The sequence below is a fragment of the Peromyscus leucopus genome, chromosome 4, assembly GCF_004664715.2.
Source record: "Peromyscus leucopus breed LL Stock chromosome 4, UCI_PerLeu_2.1, whole genome shotgun sequence".
NCBI classification, from domain to species: Eukaryota; Metazoa; Chordata; class Mammalia; order Rodentia; family Cricetidae; genus Peromyscus; species Peromyscus leucopus.
The window spans coordinates 44,238,602-44,256,189 of NC_051066.1; the positions used below are offsets into that span (position 1 = coordinate 44,238,602).

Consider the following 17,588-nt stretch of genomic DNA (forward strand, 5'->3'; position numbering starts at 1 on the left):
AACTCAGGCTAGCTTAGAAATATGGGTTATCTTTTTTTATAACTGTACTGATGATAGTTCTCAAGTAAATGGATGACATTTCCTAATATGCTAGTTGAATTTGCTGTGTTTTCCAGTTTTATATTTATTAACAGAATAGCAAGCAATACAATTTTCAGTTCTTGCATTTGTGTATGTTTTAGGAAGCAAGGAAAACATAACAACAAAAGAAAACATTCACATTACAAAATCATTATGTTTGAAGAACTTACTGAAATCTGCAAAATGTGCTTTTCTCACATGGTTACTTTTTTAAAAATAGGTGTTTGTTGTAAGTACTTGAATTCAGAGGATATTATTAGCTGTTTCTGGTATACTTCTCTGTCTATAGCTCTCAAAATAAACCCTCATGGATCTGTGAAAATGATTGGATTGAGTCAAGCTTGTCTATTATTTGGATGTTCATTTGGTTATTAATTTGCATAATTACAAAGAAATTATTATGCTAAAAAAGAGCTGGGAGAACACAAGCCTGAGAAAAGGAAGAGGCACTCAGTGGTTCTGTCCTTAAAACAATGCTGTTGCAGAAATATGTTTGGAAGATTTTTCGTTTCTCTAGTTTCTTCATAAATCTCAGCATTTCAGAACAGAAAATACAATTGCATCTTCTAATGGACTCTCCTTGGATTTTTCTTTTATCTTTCCTTCTTGAGTAATCCACCTACAGTAAAGACCAAGTTGTTCATCTTGTTTGTAAAAATGAGTAAATGGAGACCTTTCATGTCCCTCCTCATTGATAGAACAGGCTATAAAATATACCAGTCACTCAATCATTACCAACAAGAGAAGTTACATCCACTTGGCATGTCTTGTTCTGGGGTAAATAGCAATGTCCTGTAGAGATGTGAGTACATCCTGCTGTAGTGTACTGAAATATATTCCCCTTCCTTGGCATAAGAATTGCAAAACATATTTTAACATTTCAAAATGTTTGGAGGAAATATTGCAGGCTTCAATGAGGCCATGATTATAGTTTGTCATTCTGTTTATGAATCTTTTAACATAAGAATTGTGCATTATTATTTGAAAACTGTATGAACCATCTAAGTTTTAATTTTCTTCTTTAATTATCAACTAAGGTATTCTTTTCCTCTGTAGTCTCTTTTTCATTTTTACTCATTTCGTAATGAGAAGTTGTAACAACAACTCTGTAGTTTGAGAAGATTGCAAATTCATATTGGCTACTTCACTTATTGTGTTTAAGTGTTAAAATATTAGTGTAGTTGGCTGCTGCTTAATGTGTTATATTCATAGCGTGCCTTTGGATTTTTCTGTTTGATTTCTTCATAAGTTTTTTTTAGACAGTGTCATACTATATAGCTAAGACTGGCCTTGAACACATGATCATCAGGCCTTAGCCTTCAGGTATTTGTCGTCACCCAGCTACTTTGTCATTGTTTTTATTTGTGTATTTCATTTCTCCTTTTACTCTTTTTTTCTTGTTAAACTGATGTGTAATCAATGCATCTAAAATTAGAATTTTCATGAAAATGGTATTATACAGCATATTGGGCCTTCGGCATCAAATGATATGTTCAAGTATGCTTTCCATAGCTTGTGACTCCAAAGCTTAGTAACCAGGATTCTATGTGTGCTGTGGATATCACTCTGTATGCTTTGATTGGTTAGTAAATAAAGTATTGACTGGCCAGTGGCCAGGCAGGAAGTATAGGTGGGACAAAGAGAGAGAAGAATTCTGGAAACAGGAAGGCTGAGTCAGGAGTCGCCAGCCAGACACAGATGAAGCAATGTGTAAAAGTACTGGTAAGCTACAAGCCATGTGGCAACTTATAGATTAATAGAAATGGGTTAATTTAAGATATAAGAACTAGATAGCAAGAAGCCTGCCTCACCATACAGTTTATAAGTAATATAAGTCTCTGTGTGTTTACTTGGGTCTGAGTAGTAGCTGGGTGGACACAAGAAATCTCCAACTATATATGTGAGGTTGAAATTAGTTATGACTTTGTAACATCATTTCTCCCTTCAACTGATGGTAAACTCCAGGCACAATGCAGCAGTTCCATCTGTCACTCTAAGCTTTTTCTTTTCTCCTTGGGAGTCACCAGAAGGTACATTCACCCATGCAATTGAGGGCAATCACATTTGCAATGCCCTTTATTTGAAAGAAAACCCAAGTGAGCAACCTAATTCATCTTTAATTATAATTAGTATTTACAATGAAATGCTTTGTTTGCACAGACAACCTAGGGTACTTGTATGAAAGCCAAATCTATCTTCTCCTTCATCTTTCTTGTTTGGGTTTTATACAAAGATTAAAAATGTCATTTTACCCAGTGAAAAAGACTGATGTTCATACAGACTCAAAAGGGGAGTGCAGTCAGGCAGGTTTGTGTAGGAGGAACTCCTAATGACATGCTTAGAAGTCAAGGTGTACTGTCAAAGTCTGCATACAGTTCTTATAAAATTATATGAAATTCATTTAAAATAAATAAGCCTCCTTCAAATCAACTTCCTCAAAGACTGAGTAGTGCTCCCTACTATGTTATCTGATGTCAAAAGTGAATGTCATGGATTCTCTTTTGTTGTTTACCGGCTTCCATTTGATTAAGAGCATGACAGAATTCATGATTAATACTTTTTCGCAAGAGAAATGAATGATCACATATTTGGGCATCCAAACTTCCTTCGCTTTCTTTCAATGAAGCAGAACCTATCAGCAGTAGGAGGGACTGAAAATATCACATATTCATTAGCCTTCTTGGTTTCCTGGATCTGTATCTGTGAATTATACTGCACTTGTTAGACCTCAAGCTGAAGATTGGCATTAGAAGTAAATGACGTAAGATGCAGGATCCATCACTGTAAGGTATGACAACTGAATTCTACATTGTTAATGGATACGGATTTATTTCTGCTTTTCTAGAGACTTCTGAGATGCACACCACACCCCTATTAATAAACTCTTTAATAAATTCCTTTCTGTTTATACCATCAGTCAGTTTCACTGGAAAATGAGAGGTATGATTGATAAAGACAAAATATTTAAAAAATTTTAATACTGTTTAAATTCAAGCTAAGAGTCATACAACAATGAATTTTATTAAAGTAAAAAGCATGGAAATCAGTCTATAGATACCTACACTTTTTTTTTTACTATGACTTGACTGTTCACTATGTAGCAATTTATAAAAAAGAACAATAGACTCACTGACTAGGTGGTCACATGGCCAACCTCTGGCCACGTATTTAGAGATTGTTTCTACGTCTTGTTTCTATGTCTAAGGAATCATGATGGTTTGGAAGGCTCACAATATGTAGAATTTGCCCCTCTCTCTTAAAGAACCCTTAAACCCCTTAAACCCACTACTTCTCCACTAGGAAGGAAAGAAGTGTTCATGGTTCTTGATTTTTCTCTCTGGAATTGGGATAAACTTCAGCAATAGAAGATCAAGGACACCTGAGGGCAGAGGAGGTGTCAGTTAAACTCAGAGTAAGCTAAGGGAAAACTCCACATGCAACATGGAATTATATATTTGAGTGAGAATGTCATAGATTTGATGGAGGCATAAACAAAAATGAAACTATTAGGAAAACATGATATGTCATGTTGAAGAACTGTCACCTTGTTCTCAAGCCACCAAGGACCACTGAAATTTGAACAGGGGAATAAGATGAACAGATATGCTTCCCAGGAAGATTATTATGCCTGCAAATGATTGATATAAGTGATGTTAAGATTAGATGGGATAGGATAAGTTGAAGTATCAAAACAGTTCAAATTCTGCAGATTTTAAGAGTTAAAGAGGTCAGAAGAGAGAGCTCTAGGTGAAGGACCATTTACGTAGTGTTAGCTAGTTTGTGCTAAGTAAACTAAGGGCTATTGCTGAGCAAGGGGCAGATACTTCTATCTCAGCTTATATTAATTGATATAGTGAAAACTCTTGCCTCAGGTTACATTTTTCTTGGAATATTTCAACGTTTTTAAATTTTTAATGGATAATTTTACTGCTTTTACAGTTTTGGCCACTTTCCCTTTGCTGTATTATTATTTATAACCCTAGTTTCCCTTTGATTGTAAGGTGTTTTAGTTTATGTGGAACTGAAATATTACATATGTATATATCTTAACATATTTCTACATAAAACCTCTAGAGAGAATCTTTTATTTATTGTAAGTTGAATGTTTATAGTAAGCTGCTTTTTCCATTTGTCAAATAAATATTGTTATTTATGTAGCTAATATGTTTGATGACCCAGTTGAGAGTACATATTTCATATGCTGCTTTTATGAATCTTCAGCCATTTTAGACTCAGGCTTGATGGCTCTATAAATAAAATGCTTAAAGAAGAGGACAGTCGGTGTTTAAGCACTTAAACTTAGCAGTGAGTATTCAGAATCCACCATGAGGAGGACAAACATTCTTTTTCACTTTAAGCATCTTTTATTTAAAATTACTTTGATATCATATTTAAAGAGAATCAAAATTCAATTTGATTAAAGAGTTAAAATTAATTAGATAACAGACCTTTCCATGATCTTTGAAATAAACTTTCATAATTATACACACACACACACACACACACACACACACACACACACATTTGAATGTATTTAGTGTTTTTTCTAAAGTTGAAACATTTCATATCATAAATATGAATACATGTATTTGCATCTACATATATAAATCAAATATCTCTAGAAAAGCAAGAGAGATCAAGATATATAGATTATAGATAGTTATATATGGATAGATGATAGGTAGATAGAGAGATAGATAAATAGATAGATAATAAATAGATACATGGACAGATGATAGAAATATGACCACATAAGCTTACTGTAATATTGCTCTCAATGCTTAGCACAAAATATCTCTAGATATTTTTGCAATCCAGCTAGTTGAACAAATAAATGCACATGTCATCATGTGAGAAAGCAGTGTTTTTCAGAGGAATAAATCAGTATCTCAAATTTTTAAATATTTTAAATCATTAGCCCCTTAAGATATAATACGAGGGTGTTGCTGGCAAGTTCTTGCTTTGGGATGTCTTTCTGTATGCCATGAAGGTGTTGCTCTGATTGAATGATAAATAAAATGCTAATTGGCCAGTAGCCAGTGAGGAAGTATAGTGTAGGCAGGATAAGGAGAGGAGAATTCTGGGAAGTAGAAGGCTGAGGCAGGAGTTGCTGCCAGCTGCTGCCACCATAAGAAGTGAGATGTAAAGATACCACTAAGCCACAAGCCATGTGGCAAGTTATCGATTAATAGAAATGGATTAATTTAAGATATAAAAACTAGATAGCCAGAAGCCTGCCATGGCCACACAGTTTGTAAGTAACATAAGTTTGTGTGCTTACTTGGGTCTGAGTGGCTGTGGGCCTGGCGAGACCGGAGAATCTCCAGCTACAAATGGTGCCCAATGTGAAGCATGAACCCTCGACCCTGGGATTAACAGTCCCATGCTCTATCGACTGAGTTAGCTGGGCATGAAGTATAGTGTAGGCGGGATAAGGAGAGAGGAGAATTCTGGGAAGTGGAAGGCTGAATCAGGAGTTGCTGCCAGCCACCATGGTCATGAGAAGTGAGATGTAAAGATACAGGTAAGCCATGAGCCACATGGCAAGGTACAGATTAATAGAAATGGGTTAATTTAAGATATAAGAACTAGATAGCAAGAAGCCTGCCACGGCTATATGGTTTGTAAGTAATATAAGTCTGTTTACTTGGGTCTGAGTGTGTGCAGGCCCGGTGGGACTGGAGAAATCTCCAGCTACAAGTTCTTATAATTTTAGGTGTGATTATTACTAGAACAAGTAAAATTTTGATTCTGAGTATATTGAGTCACACAAAGAATCAGGACTTAAAATTGTCATAACATTTGGTTTTTTTCTTATTTTTATAAACTTAAAATCAAACAAAGCATTTTTCATTATTATAACTATCACAACCTAGTTTTCACATCACAATAATTCTAGTCAATGCATTCTAGTACTGCTTATAAGTGGTGCTTGTCAGCCTATAAGATTCATCAACTCTGTGAGTAAAAGCAGTTTACTAAGACAATGAACAAGAACTAGTTTTCTCAGCACCACTAATGTATTTTTAAAAGGTAGTTGAATGATTTTTTTTCTTGGTTTGAAGATTCTTTACCTTTGTTTATTTCTTGTTTGTGTATTTACTGTTTTTTTGGTACAGCTTCTTTTCCTTCTAGTGATGCTCTCAATGCCTTTCACCTTACTCCTGCACTGTCCAAATTATCCCATAGAAATTTTGATCATCGAATCAAGCATCCTTTCTCTGAGTAGGCTTTGTAAACTGATTCACATGTTGATATTATATACATTAACTTCAGTAGCTTCATTTACTAATTATACCTGTTAAATATAGCTGGGAAGTACAATCGCTTGATAACAAAGATGTGAGCAGACTGTTAGAGGAATAAAAATAGCAGAGAAGCAAGAATTTCTAACGATATGAAGAAAAGACATAAATACCATAAAATAGAAAAAAAATGAACCAAGCCTTCAAAGAATATATGAATATAAAAAATATTGAACCTTTAATCCAACAAGTATACGTCAGTTGCATATTATGACTTTTAGCAGACTTTTTTAAATATTTAAAAAAGAAGCAGTAAAGGAAGACATTTTATCTTGAATATAGGCAAATCAAGACAAATGCCTGATTCAACCATAGGTTTTTAAACTCAGGCCTGAAAAGAAAGAGCTGTTTGCCCTCTCAATCTTGAATCCACAGGATAACAGGCATGTTTTTGTATCGTTTATGTCTGTTTGACAGAAATGCAGCTAAGTTAACATACCATAACCCTTTCTACTTTCATTACAAAGGAGATTAGTTGTAGGTAAAATGTCTCAACTGATATCTAGCATGAATTATTTTTTCACTTTGAAAGACAGGTAGCCATGATTCTGCTAGTTTTTCTTTATTTGTTTTCCTTCTAGAGATTTCTAAGCTCATACTAATAGTAAGTTAGCATTTTTTAAAAGACTTGTTTTTTTTCTTCTCTGAGAGACTTAGAATGAATATAAATTGTTGACTGTGAAAACTAACAATGCCTTTTTCTATAATGACAGTGACAGATTGGACAGGCAGAATATGGACATTCTCCTTGATAGAAAAAATTTCAAAAAGGTTGTGCATAATACACATGGCAAATAGACGAGCTGACATCAAATATATGCAGGCCATGCTTACACCTTAGTAATGCTTAAATCTGTCCTTCAGATTTCAGAGTTCAAGTATCTATATTTTCTCCTATTCTTCCTTTTAATGGCAACATGAAATGGAAAAGCTGTGATTTAAAAAGTATGATTTAGTGATTTGTCAGAAGATTACAATGTATCCAGTCCAGGGGGAAGTTAATATTGACTCCTTATTCTTAGCTATTGGCTAATCTACCTGAGAACAAAACAACATGTTTTGTTTTGTTTTGTTTTTCATTCAGCCTAGTCTCTAGTTGGATTTAATTTCAGCAACCAATTTCATGAATCGTTTCATGTGAACTTGCGTGTAGTGTTCTGACTTGAATTCTTTATTATATTTTATTTGTGTAATTTGAGTTCTGCCTGTGCATTATAATGCTATCTCCTTTTACCTAATCCTAAACTCTAGACAACAAAAATTAGAAAGAGAGAGTCAAATTTAAAATTCAAATTATACTACTTGAAAAATGGAAACCAGAATAAATGATAGAAACACGATCTTGGAATATTTTAAGAAAGATTTTTGTGTGAGTTACAGCAACCAGGGGACAGTAAAATTGATGCACTGATGCTCACATATCAAACTGGTGTAGCAATTACAGTTCTACTTAGCAATGGCACATAAATGCTGAAGTTGAAACCTACAACTATAAATAAAATTGATGTGCACTTGTATTGCTGATGTTGTTCCATCTCCTATAAGAAAATGCACTTGGAGGTGATAAGAACTGGCTTACTGGCTAGTTTTTCTTGAATATGTACATGCTCACTATAAATTTTCTTCTCTGGAAAGTGATAAATTTTAAGTCATGTCGAAAATTAATTTATATCCAGTTTTTATCACAAATATTTTGCCTTTGTCTTTTATACAACAGAGAATTTTGTCACTTTACTCTCAGAATAACAATTGGTGACAAGTACCAACAGCTATAGTTTCTATGGGTACCAGAATAAAAGCATATTTTAAATGTCATTTTGACAAATACGGGAAAATCATAGGGATATTGGCTTAATAGTACATGCACCATCCAAGATTAGCCACTACTTTATGTTGGCCAGATACTGCTATGTCAGATATTCACCTTTCAAATGGAGAAAGGAGCATTAATTTTTGCAGTACAAACTAATCCAAAACATTAAAAAAATCACTATGTAAAAGAAATACAGTGTGCTAGGAAGCAAGCATTGGCAAACAGGCTTCTGTGGACGTGATCACTCTGCACCTCAGCTAAGACTTGTTGCAGGTCTGGTTCTCAGTCCTCTTTGCTGTTTCAGTGTCCAGTTGGCTTTGAGAACATTACAGGAAGCTCTCCCTATTTCTCAAAAGATGGAAAGCTCTGTCACTAATCGAAAGAGTTACCATTTTGTTTCCTGTGTTTTTCCCACCAGCTGTCTTTGGTGGCTTTTATCACTCTGTCCTGCACAATGCTTCCAACGCCATTAGGTAAACCCTAACTATGCAAGGCATCTCATCACATGGAATTCTGACTCTTTGAATTACAAGAAGCAATATGGATCGCCTATTTTCTATAATCCTCCTTGAAGGAATAAACTTTTTTTTCTTCCTTCTCATTGTTCTGTCTTTCAGTTTGTACAACACACCTGGGAAGCGAGTTTAAATAAAATAATCTATTAATAGGATTTTGCTATTTTATTCTTTCTTTCTGTTCTGATTCATTCATTATATGAACTTGTCTTTAATGGAAATTATGTGACAAGCATATAGCTAATATCATTTGAAGTACATATGCCCTTAACTAGGGATGTGAAACTATTCTCTTTAGAAAAACATATTCACTGATCTGCTTTATTTTAATAAAAAAACAAGTCACATGTTTTAAAGTAGAAAACCCAGATTTTCCATTATATTTTGTGGATTTCTGGGGCAACTTTTTCTTAATTCTCCTACCTGGAAAACTATGATGTAAACAGATTATCCCACATACCTCTAAATTAGCAATACCTGTTGCTTAGCTTATCAGATATCTAACCTTGCCTGCCAAGTACCCTTATGGGAATGGGAAGCTACATGTTACACCCTATGTGTATGACATAATTTACAAAAGGTATAATCAAGAACAAGATGCCATAAAGTAATTTTATACTTTAAGAGATTAGAAATTGATACTTTACAATTATTTAACTCATTGTAAAAATATACCGTAATTCTTGTATTCACTTAAGAAAAGCAATATACCTGTACTCTCTAGATTACTCTTTTTTTTAAAGTACATTAGTGTTTTGCTATGGGATTCATGTCGCCTGGAACTGAAGTTACATACAGAGTCGTGAGCTGCCATATTGGTATTGGGAATTGAACCAGGACTGGAAAAGCAGTCAGAGTTCCTAACATCTGAGCCATCTCTCCAGCCCTAGATTATTCTTATTATTAGCAAATAATTTTAAAAATATTAAATATCAAAAATAATATTAATCACTTAGACATAAATATAAATGTGAGATTTCAACTTTGCATAATTCCCAACACATGCATTCTTACAAGGCTAGCTGTTCATATTCCCATTTTCTATTTTGTCCTATGTTCATATTATTTTATTTATGGTATGTCTAAATCTTCTAAATCAGTTTCATAAGCTTTTACTTTATTGTTTAAATTATTTTCCCTTTTTATGAAAACAGATTTTTTTTCTACAATATATCCTGGTTATAGTTTCCCCCACCTCTTCTCCTCCCAATTTTACCCTACTTCCCTTTCATCTGGATCCATGCCCTTATGTCTCTCATTAGAAAAGAACAGGCTTCTAAGAGATAACAAACATAACAAATAAAATAAAATAAGATCAAGCAAAAACCATCAAATAGAAGTTGCATAAGACAAACCAACAAAAGGAAAAGAACCAAGAGAAAGGACAAGAATCAGAGACCCACTCATGCACACATTCAGGAGTGCCATATAATACTAAACAAACTGAAAACTCTAATGTAATGTAAGACTTCAGCAGTGTGTAATCACTTTGACAATCAGTCACCTGTGTCAGAACCATGCTCCATGGTAAGGGAGGGTTAGAATTGCCAAGATTATCTGGAGCTTCAATTCAGTTGGGTTTTCTATGCTAACTTAAATAAAAAAAATATTCTCATGCAAATACAGACCCTGTATGGGTCTGAGCTAGGTCCTCCACATACACCTAATGGTTGTATAGCTTGTGTTCTTGTGGGAGCCCCCAACAATGGGTGTGGGGAGTGTTTCTGACTCTTTTGACTGTGCTTGGGACCCTTTTCCTCCTACTGGGTCACCTTGTCCAGCTGTAATATGAGGATTTGTGCCCCGTTTTATTGTATCTTGTTAGGCCATGCTCTGTGGATATCCATGGGAGGGAGGCCTGCTATTTTATTTTTTTGATGGGAAAGAGAAGGAGATGATCTGGGGAGAAGGGAGGTGGGGAGAGGGACTGGGAGGAGTGGAGCGAGGGGAAACTGAGGTCATGATGTAATATATGAAGGAAGAACAAAAATTTTAAAAATATATACACATGTATATACTATCACAATGTGGCTCTTTTATGCTGGTTATAATTAAAGGCTCCATTTTAATTAAACTCAGTGGGTCTCATCATAATTGATAATCAATGCAAAAACTATAGTAGGTTGTCGACCTATGAAAACATATATGATAACCAAAATATCTATTATTTTTCATTAAGAATTTGCATTTTTGTTTCATCCTCATTAACACACCAGAATAAATTACTTAGAAGAAGAAGTAGATAGTACAATGGCTTCTAAAGATATCTACATCTTCACTTCCAGAGTATATAAATATGTTAAATTATTTTGCAAATTAGAATTAAGATAGAAGATTAAATAAAGCTACCAGTCACATGGTTTTATGGTGAGAAAATAAATCTATGTCCACTTGGGTCAGTCCATCATAGTCACAAAGGTCCTTAGACGTTGAAGATGACATCAGAGAGGTGGTGATGAGAAAGAACCTCAGCTAGATGAGCAAAGGAGAGTGACAGCTTCTAGAAGCTTCCAAAGACAAAGGAATGAGATCTCTCATAGGACCTGAAGAAAGGAGTTGATACCTTGTAGCACCTGTGAGGCCCAGTGAGACATGTTCAGAATTTCTGAACCTCTTAAGTATAAAAGCATATTTACAGCATCTTGTTTTGACACCCAAGCATGAGGAGGAGGACTGTGCTGCCACTGTTCCTCCTTTTCCTCCTGCTCCTCCTTTTCCCCCTGCTCTCCTTCTTCCTCCTGCCCCCCACTCCCCCTGTTCCTCCTCCTGTTCCTCCTTCTCTTCCTCCTCCCCTGTTCCTCCTGATCATCTTCTTTTCTCTCTCTCTTCTTCTTCCTCCCCATCTTCCCTTCTCTCTTCAGAAATATCTGTCACAGAAATTAATCAAAGTTCATTTTTTCAGACATTGTAAAATAAATTGTCTGACTGTTTATATGTCTAATTGCTCATTTTCAGGAAGCAATCCACAGCAGTCAAGAAATGAGAAGGAATGAACAAGAAGTTTCTGAAGCATATGGAACTGATGTCTTCAAAACAGAAATGGTAATTGCTTAGGAACACAATAATTTTCAAATGATCTCCAGGACACTGTAGAATTTTTTGACTTTGCTGTAAACATATGCTTTTACTATATGTGCTTAGTATAAATATACAGCAGTGAGTCTAACTCTACTTTCCAGTTAGAACTATTTTTAAAAATGAGACAAGCAGCCTAAAAAAATGCCTGCAGTTAGGTGCTGTTCACATATGTTCTGTTATAATTTGAGTACACATTAAAACAAACAATAGAAATAGTAGCTAGCATCCCTCAACGCGTACCAAATTCTCAGAAGAAAAACACTGTAAAACGAAGATTATTTTCAGTACTCAAATCACTGACTTCTTAAAAACAATTACTCTTTTTAAATTTCCTTTAAAAACAGATATCACATCTTGAAAAGCATACTGAGGAAATAAACCAAGCTTCACAGTTTCATCAATATGTTCAAGAAACAGGTAATGGTCTGAGACTATTGGTCCCACTCCACTTCTGTCCTTTGTGTGTATGTGGGTTTGGAGAACTTTCAAAAGCCAGTCCTCCCCACAAGTAACTTTAGTAGCTGTGACTCATGCTCCCAAAGGGGGCAAGATTGCATTTCTACATATAATTAGATTTTGCCTGTGGTAGTACATGTAATATTTTTTAAAATAGCTCATTGCCCATCACACCTATGATAAATTCAGCCTAAACTCTGAAAGGGTGATAAACTAACCTATACTGAATTTTTTTATCCTTGTAATCTAGAAAAAAATTCATTGCTTATAAAACACCCTTATTATACTAATATTAGTATTAATAACAAATTTAGGAACTAATATGTTCAATTATCAACCAATAGATAGGAGGTTAGATTATATGGAAGTTTCTAGATGCTTGCAGAAGACAAAGTGCAGCTGTCTACTTGTACAAGGGGGAAAGGCTTACTTCTCTGATGAGATGAAAGGAAAGATTTCACCCCTGCTGTGGCCTAAACAGTATTTGAATCTTGCTGTTTAAGAAATGCAGCATTCTTCTTGCTGGGCTCAGTGACTCCTGTTTGTAATCCTGGCATTTAGGAGGCTCCAACTGGAAGACTGCTGCAGGTTCAACTATAGAGCAAGAACTTTTCTCCAAATATCCAAACCAAATAACAAGAAAAGTGGCCTCCATAACACTCTTTTGTTCTTTGGGATGCATTATCTTTCCTGAGTGTAGAATTAGAACACAGTTGCAGAAATTCTGAAAATATTTCTATCCAGAGATAACCACTCCAAATTCTTTTAAGATTTATTTGTATTTATGTATACTGTGTGTTGGGGGGGTCAGAGAAAGAGAGAAACAGAGACAGAGACAGAGACAGAGAGAGAACACCCAGAGGCAATAAGAGGGCATCAGATCCACTACAGCTGGATTTCCAAGCTGTTGTGATTTGCCCAACATGATCCTGGGAACTTAATTTTGTTCCCCTGCAAGAGGTCTCCCAACTATACCATCTCTCCTGCTCCACCACCAAAAATTTCTTTTCTGCTTCTTCCTTAATATTTCTTGCTTCAGTTCTAAATCACTAGATGAAATAATGGTGTGTGCATAAATTTGTCCGTTGAGTCTTATTCACTAATTTACATTATAAGTAGTTTAATGCTGCATAACATTTTCTTCTCAAATATCATTTTATTCATTGTAAAGTACCCCTGGTATCTATTTGTCTTTGTAGTCATTGATACACCTGAGGATGAAGAGATTCCTAAGGTTTCTACTAAGATTTTAAAAGAGCAATTTGAAAAGTCTGCCCAGGAAAAGTTTCTCTACTCTGACAAAGAAACAACAACTCCATCCAGGTGTATAAAGGTATGATAATTTCTCTATACAGGATTGTATTAAATGTTAAAATCATACTTAAATTTTCTAAACAAAAAAATTTGAACTAGCATTTATTCTGTTTTCACAAGGAGGGTATTGATCTATGCGGTAGAGTAAGTTCTTCCACCCACTGGAGAATACGAATGAAGAAAGTTATATATACTTTAAAGTCTATAACTAATATTGAATAAAGTAACTAAGTCAATTTGAAATGACAGATGGTTACCCATTTTATTTTAAATGACAAAGAAAACAAAAAACCCACAAAAGTACTTCAAGACCTCTTTCCCCCATAGATTACTCTACACATCAAATAAAAAGGGGCAAATTAAGAGTATATATAAGTATTAAACCAGACATAGTGGTATATGCTCTTAATCTCAGAATTCAAGAGGCAGAGACAGGTAGATCTCTGTGAATTCCAGGCTCACCAGGACTATGAAAGAGACACTATCTCAAAAAAAAGGGGGGGTATGTGTAAATATGTGTAAATGCTCAAATACTGAGTCATTGATGGAAGAACATTATTATTAAAATAGATTAATATTTATTAACACATATTGAGTATTCTCCCAAGTAGGTTTAAGCACATTGCATACCTTTTTTCCAAGGAAGGCATCACAGCAGAATCCTGGTTGTGGACAGAGGAAAGGTAGGGCCCAGGAAATCTCCGCACTACAATCATCGTTATAAGCTTTGGTTTTCTCTCCCTTAAGATGAAAAATGACAGTGAAGAACCCTTAAAGCCATCATCAGCTGTGGCTACCTCTTCTTCTTACACTTCAACCAGTCAGAGGAAGGAAACGTCAGCCTCAAGTTACAGTAATCACAGTGTCACTTCAGCATCCCTGGCACAAGTTAATGGCACCCCTTCAGGGAAGATGGAAGAATTTCCTCCTCCCCCACCTGATGCACTTCAAACACTAGTGGATGTGACAGCATTTTCCCAGTCCCCTGATTTCCCAGTCCCCCTAGGGGACTACCAATCCCCAAAGATTTATATTCCAAACGAAGAAATTTGTATGAGTTAAACCGTTTATATAGACATATCCATCCCGAGTTACGAAAAAACTTAGAGAAAGACTACATCAATGAGGTTTCTGAAATTGTTTCTAGCCAGATAAACTCAGGAAACTCAGGTTCAGCAGATGTACAACAAGCTCGGTGTATTTTTGAAAACACAAATGACAGTTCTCAAAAGGATCTGAACTCAGAAAGAGAAAACCTGGAATGGGATGAAATTCTGAAAGGAGAGGTGCAGTCAATGAGATGGATTTTCGAGAATCAACCATTAGATTCTATCAACAATGGTTCTGCAGACGAAGGGTACACTTCCAAGACTGTTGCTGACCAAGAACTCATTGCTGGTGGTGATGTGAAGTATACTACTTGGATGTTTGAAACTCAGCCAATAGATGCCCTGGGGGTCCCTTCTGCTGGCACTGAAGGAAACACGGAGAAGATTCCTGAGCTAGCTAGAGGAGATGTTTGCACAGCAAGGTGGATGTTCGAAACAAGGCCTTTAGACTCAATGAACAAAATGCACCAAAGCCAAGAAGAAGCAGCATCTACTGCTATAAATGGCATAACTGGGGGAGACGTCAAGACCGTAAGATACATGTTTGAGACTCAACACCTAGATCAACTTGGACAGCTTCACTCCGTGGATGAAGTTCACTTATTACAACTCAGATCTGAACTCAAAGAAATTAAAGGAAACGTCAAGAGAAGCATAAAGTGCTTTGAAACGCAACCATTGTATGTCATCAGAGATGGTTCAGGCCAAATGCTAGAAATCAAAACGGTACAGAAAGAAGACATCGAAAGGGGGGATGTGAGAACAGCACGTTGGATGTTTGAAACACAGCCTTTGGACACAATTAACAAAGATATCACAGAAATTAAGGTTGTTCGAGGAATATCCATGGAAGAAAATGTCAAAGGTGGGGTGAGTAGAGCAAAGTGGTTATTCGAGACACAACCCCTGGAGAAAATCAAAGAAGAGTCAGAAGAGGCTGTCCTTCAAAAAGAAGCAATCATAGGTACAGATGTTTCTAAAAAGTGTTGGATGTTTGAAACACAGCCATTAGACAGTCTAAAAGAAGTTCCTGATGCAGATACTGTATCAGCTGAAGAAAGAATAGGAGGTGACGTAAAAACCACCAAACATCTATTTGAAACACTTCCAATAGAGGCTCTAAAAGACAGTCCTGATGTTGGAAAACTTCAAAAAATCACTGCCTCTGAAGAAGAAAAGGGAGATGTGAAGCACCAGAAGTGGGTCTTTGAAACTCAACCTTTAGAAGACATTAGAGAAGATAAGAAAGAGTATATAAAAACAGTGAGGCTGGAAGCAGTTGATAGAGGCAATGTAAAGAACTATACACATATCTTTGAAGCCAACAATTTAATTAAGGTTGATGCATCACATCAAATTGAGGTGGAAGGAGTCACCAGAGGCACCGTGGAGTTGAATAAATCTCTCTTTGAGACAATCCCACTGTATGCTATTCAAGACCACCTTGGAAAATACCACCAAGTGAAGACAGTCCAGCAAGAAGAAATCCTAGCAGGAGATGTGAGAAGCTACAGGTGGCTTTTTGAAACAAGGCCCATTGACCAATTTGATGAAAGCCTTCATAAATTTCAGATAATTAGAGGAATATCTGCTGAAGAAATACAAGCAGGGAGTGTGAAATCTGCTAGATGGTTGTTTGAAACTCAGCCCCTTGATTCAATTAAATATCTTAGCAGCGAGGAAGAAACAGAAAGCAAAACTGAACAAACTACAGATATTGTTAAAGGGGATGTCAAAACCTGTAAATGGCTATTTGAGACCCAGCCAATGGAGTCTCTTTATGAAAAGGTTTCCTTGATGACAAACACTGAAGATATTCACAAAGGTGATGTCCAAAGCTGTACCTGGCTTTTTGAAACTCAGCCACTTGATACTATAAAAGATGACTCTGAAGCAACAGTCAAACTTCAAACTGTAAAGCAGGAGGAGATCCAAGGTGGGGATGTTCGGACAGCATGTTTTCTCTTTGAGACAGAAAATCTGGACAACATACAAGGGAATGAAGGGAAAGAAACCAAGCCTGTGGAGATGGATATACAAGCTGGGGATGTCTCTGGCATGAAGTATAAGTTCGAAAATCAGCCCTTAGATTCAATCAGTTGCAGTTCAGAGGATGTTTTGAATAAGATCAAAACCCTAAAAACCGAAGACATTCAGAAAGGCAATGTGTTACATTGTAGGTGGCTATTTGAAAACAAACCCATTGATATGATAAAAGAAAATCAAGAAGGTGATGGATTGGTTAAAACAGTGACAGACATACAAGGTGGAAATGTGAGAAAGGGCTGCTTCGTTTTTGAGACATTCTCTTTGGATGAGATTAAAGAAGAATCTGATGGCACCAGTACCAGGGAAACAAACACTGAAGAAGTAATAAAAGGTGACGTAAAAAGCTACAAAATGCTCTTTGAAACACAGCCACTCTATGCAATTCGAGATCAAGAAGGGTTTTATCATGAAGTAAAAACAGTTAAAAAAGAAGAAGTAATTCATGGAGATGTACGGGGAACAAGGTGGCTCTTTGAAACAAAACCATTAGACTCCATTAATGAATCAGAAGATGTGTATGTCATTAAATCTGTCACTCAGGAAGACATTCAGAAGGGGGATGTGACTTCTGTCAGGTACAGATTTGAAACTCAGCCACTGGATCAGATTTCAGATGAATCCCATAATATTGTGCACACTGTTGACTATATTCAAGGAGGCAATGTGAAGATGGGTAAACAATTCTTTGAGTCTGAAAATAGTGACAAGAAGAATTATATCAGAACAGTAAGTGTCAATGAAATACAAAAGGGCAATGTTAAGACTTCTACTTGGCTCTTTGAAACTCATAGCATAGATGAGCTGGGAGAAGGATCTGGATATGAAAATATCAAGACTGTCACCCAGGAAGAGGTGCAGAAAGGTGAAC

At 35.8% G+C, this 17,588-nt stretch overlaps 1 protein-coding gene across 1 annotated transcript in view; it reads left to right on the plus strand.

Annotated features, from left to right (window-relative positions):
• Positions 1-17,588, plus strand: part of Xirp2 (xin actin binding repeat containing 2) — a 107,137-nt gene that overhangs the window by 76,903 nt on the left and 12,646 nt on the right. Inside the window, 5 exon segments of the mRNA XM_037204845.1 lie at positions 11,670-11,756; positions 12,137-12,209; positions 13,448-13,581; positions 14,310-14,550; positions 14,553-17,587. Coding sequence (XP_037060740.1) covers positions 11,670-11,756; positions 12,137-12,209; positions 13,448-13,581; positions 14,310-14,550; positions 14,553-17,587 — 3,570 coding nt within the window.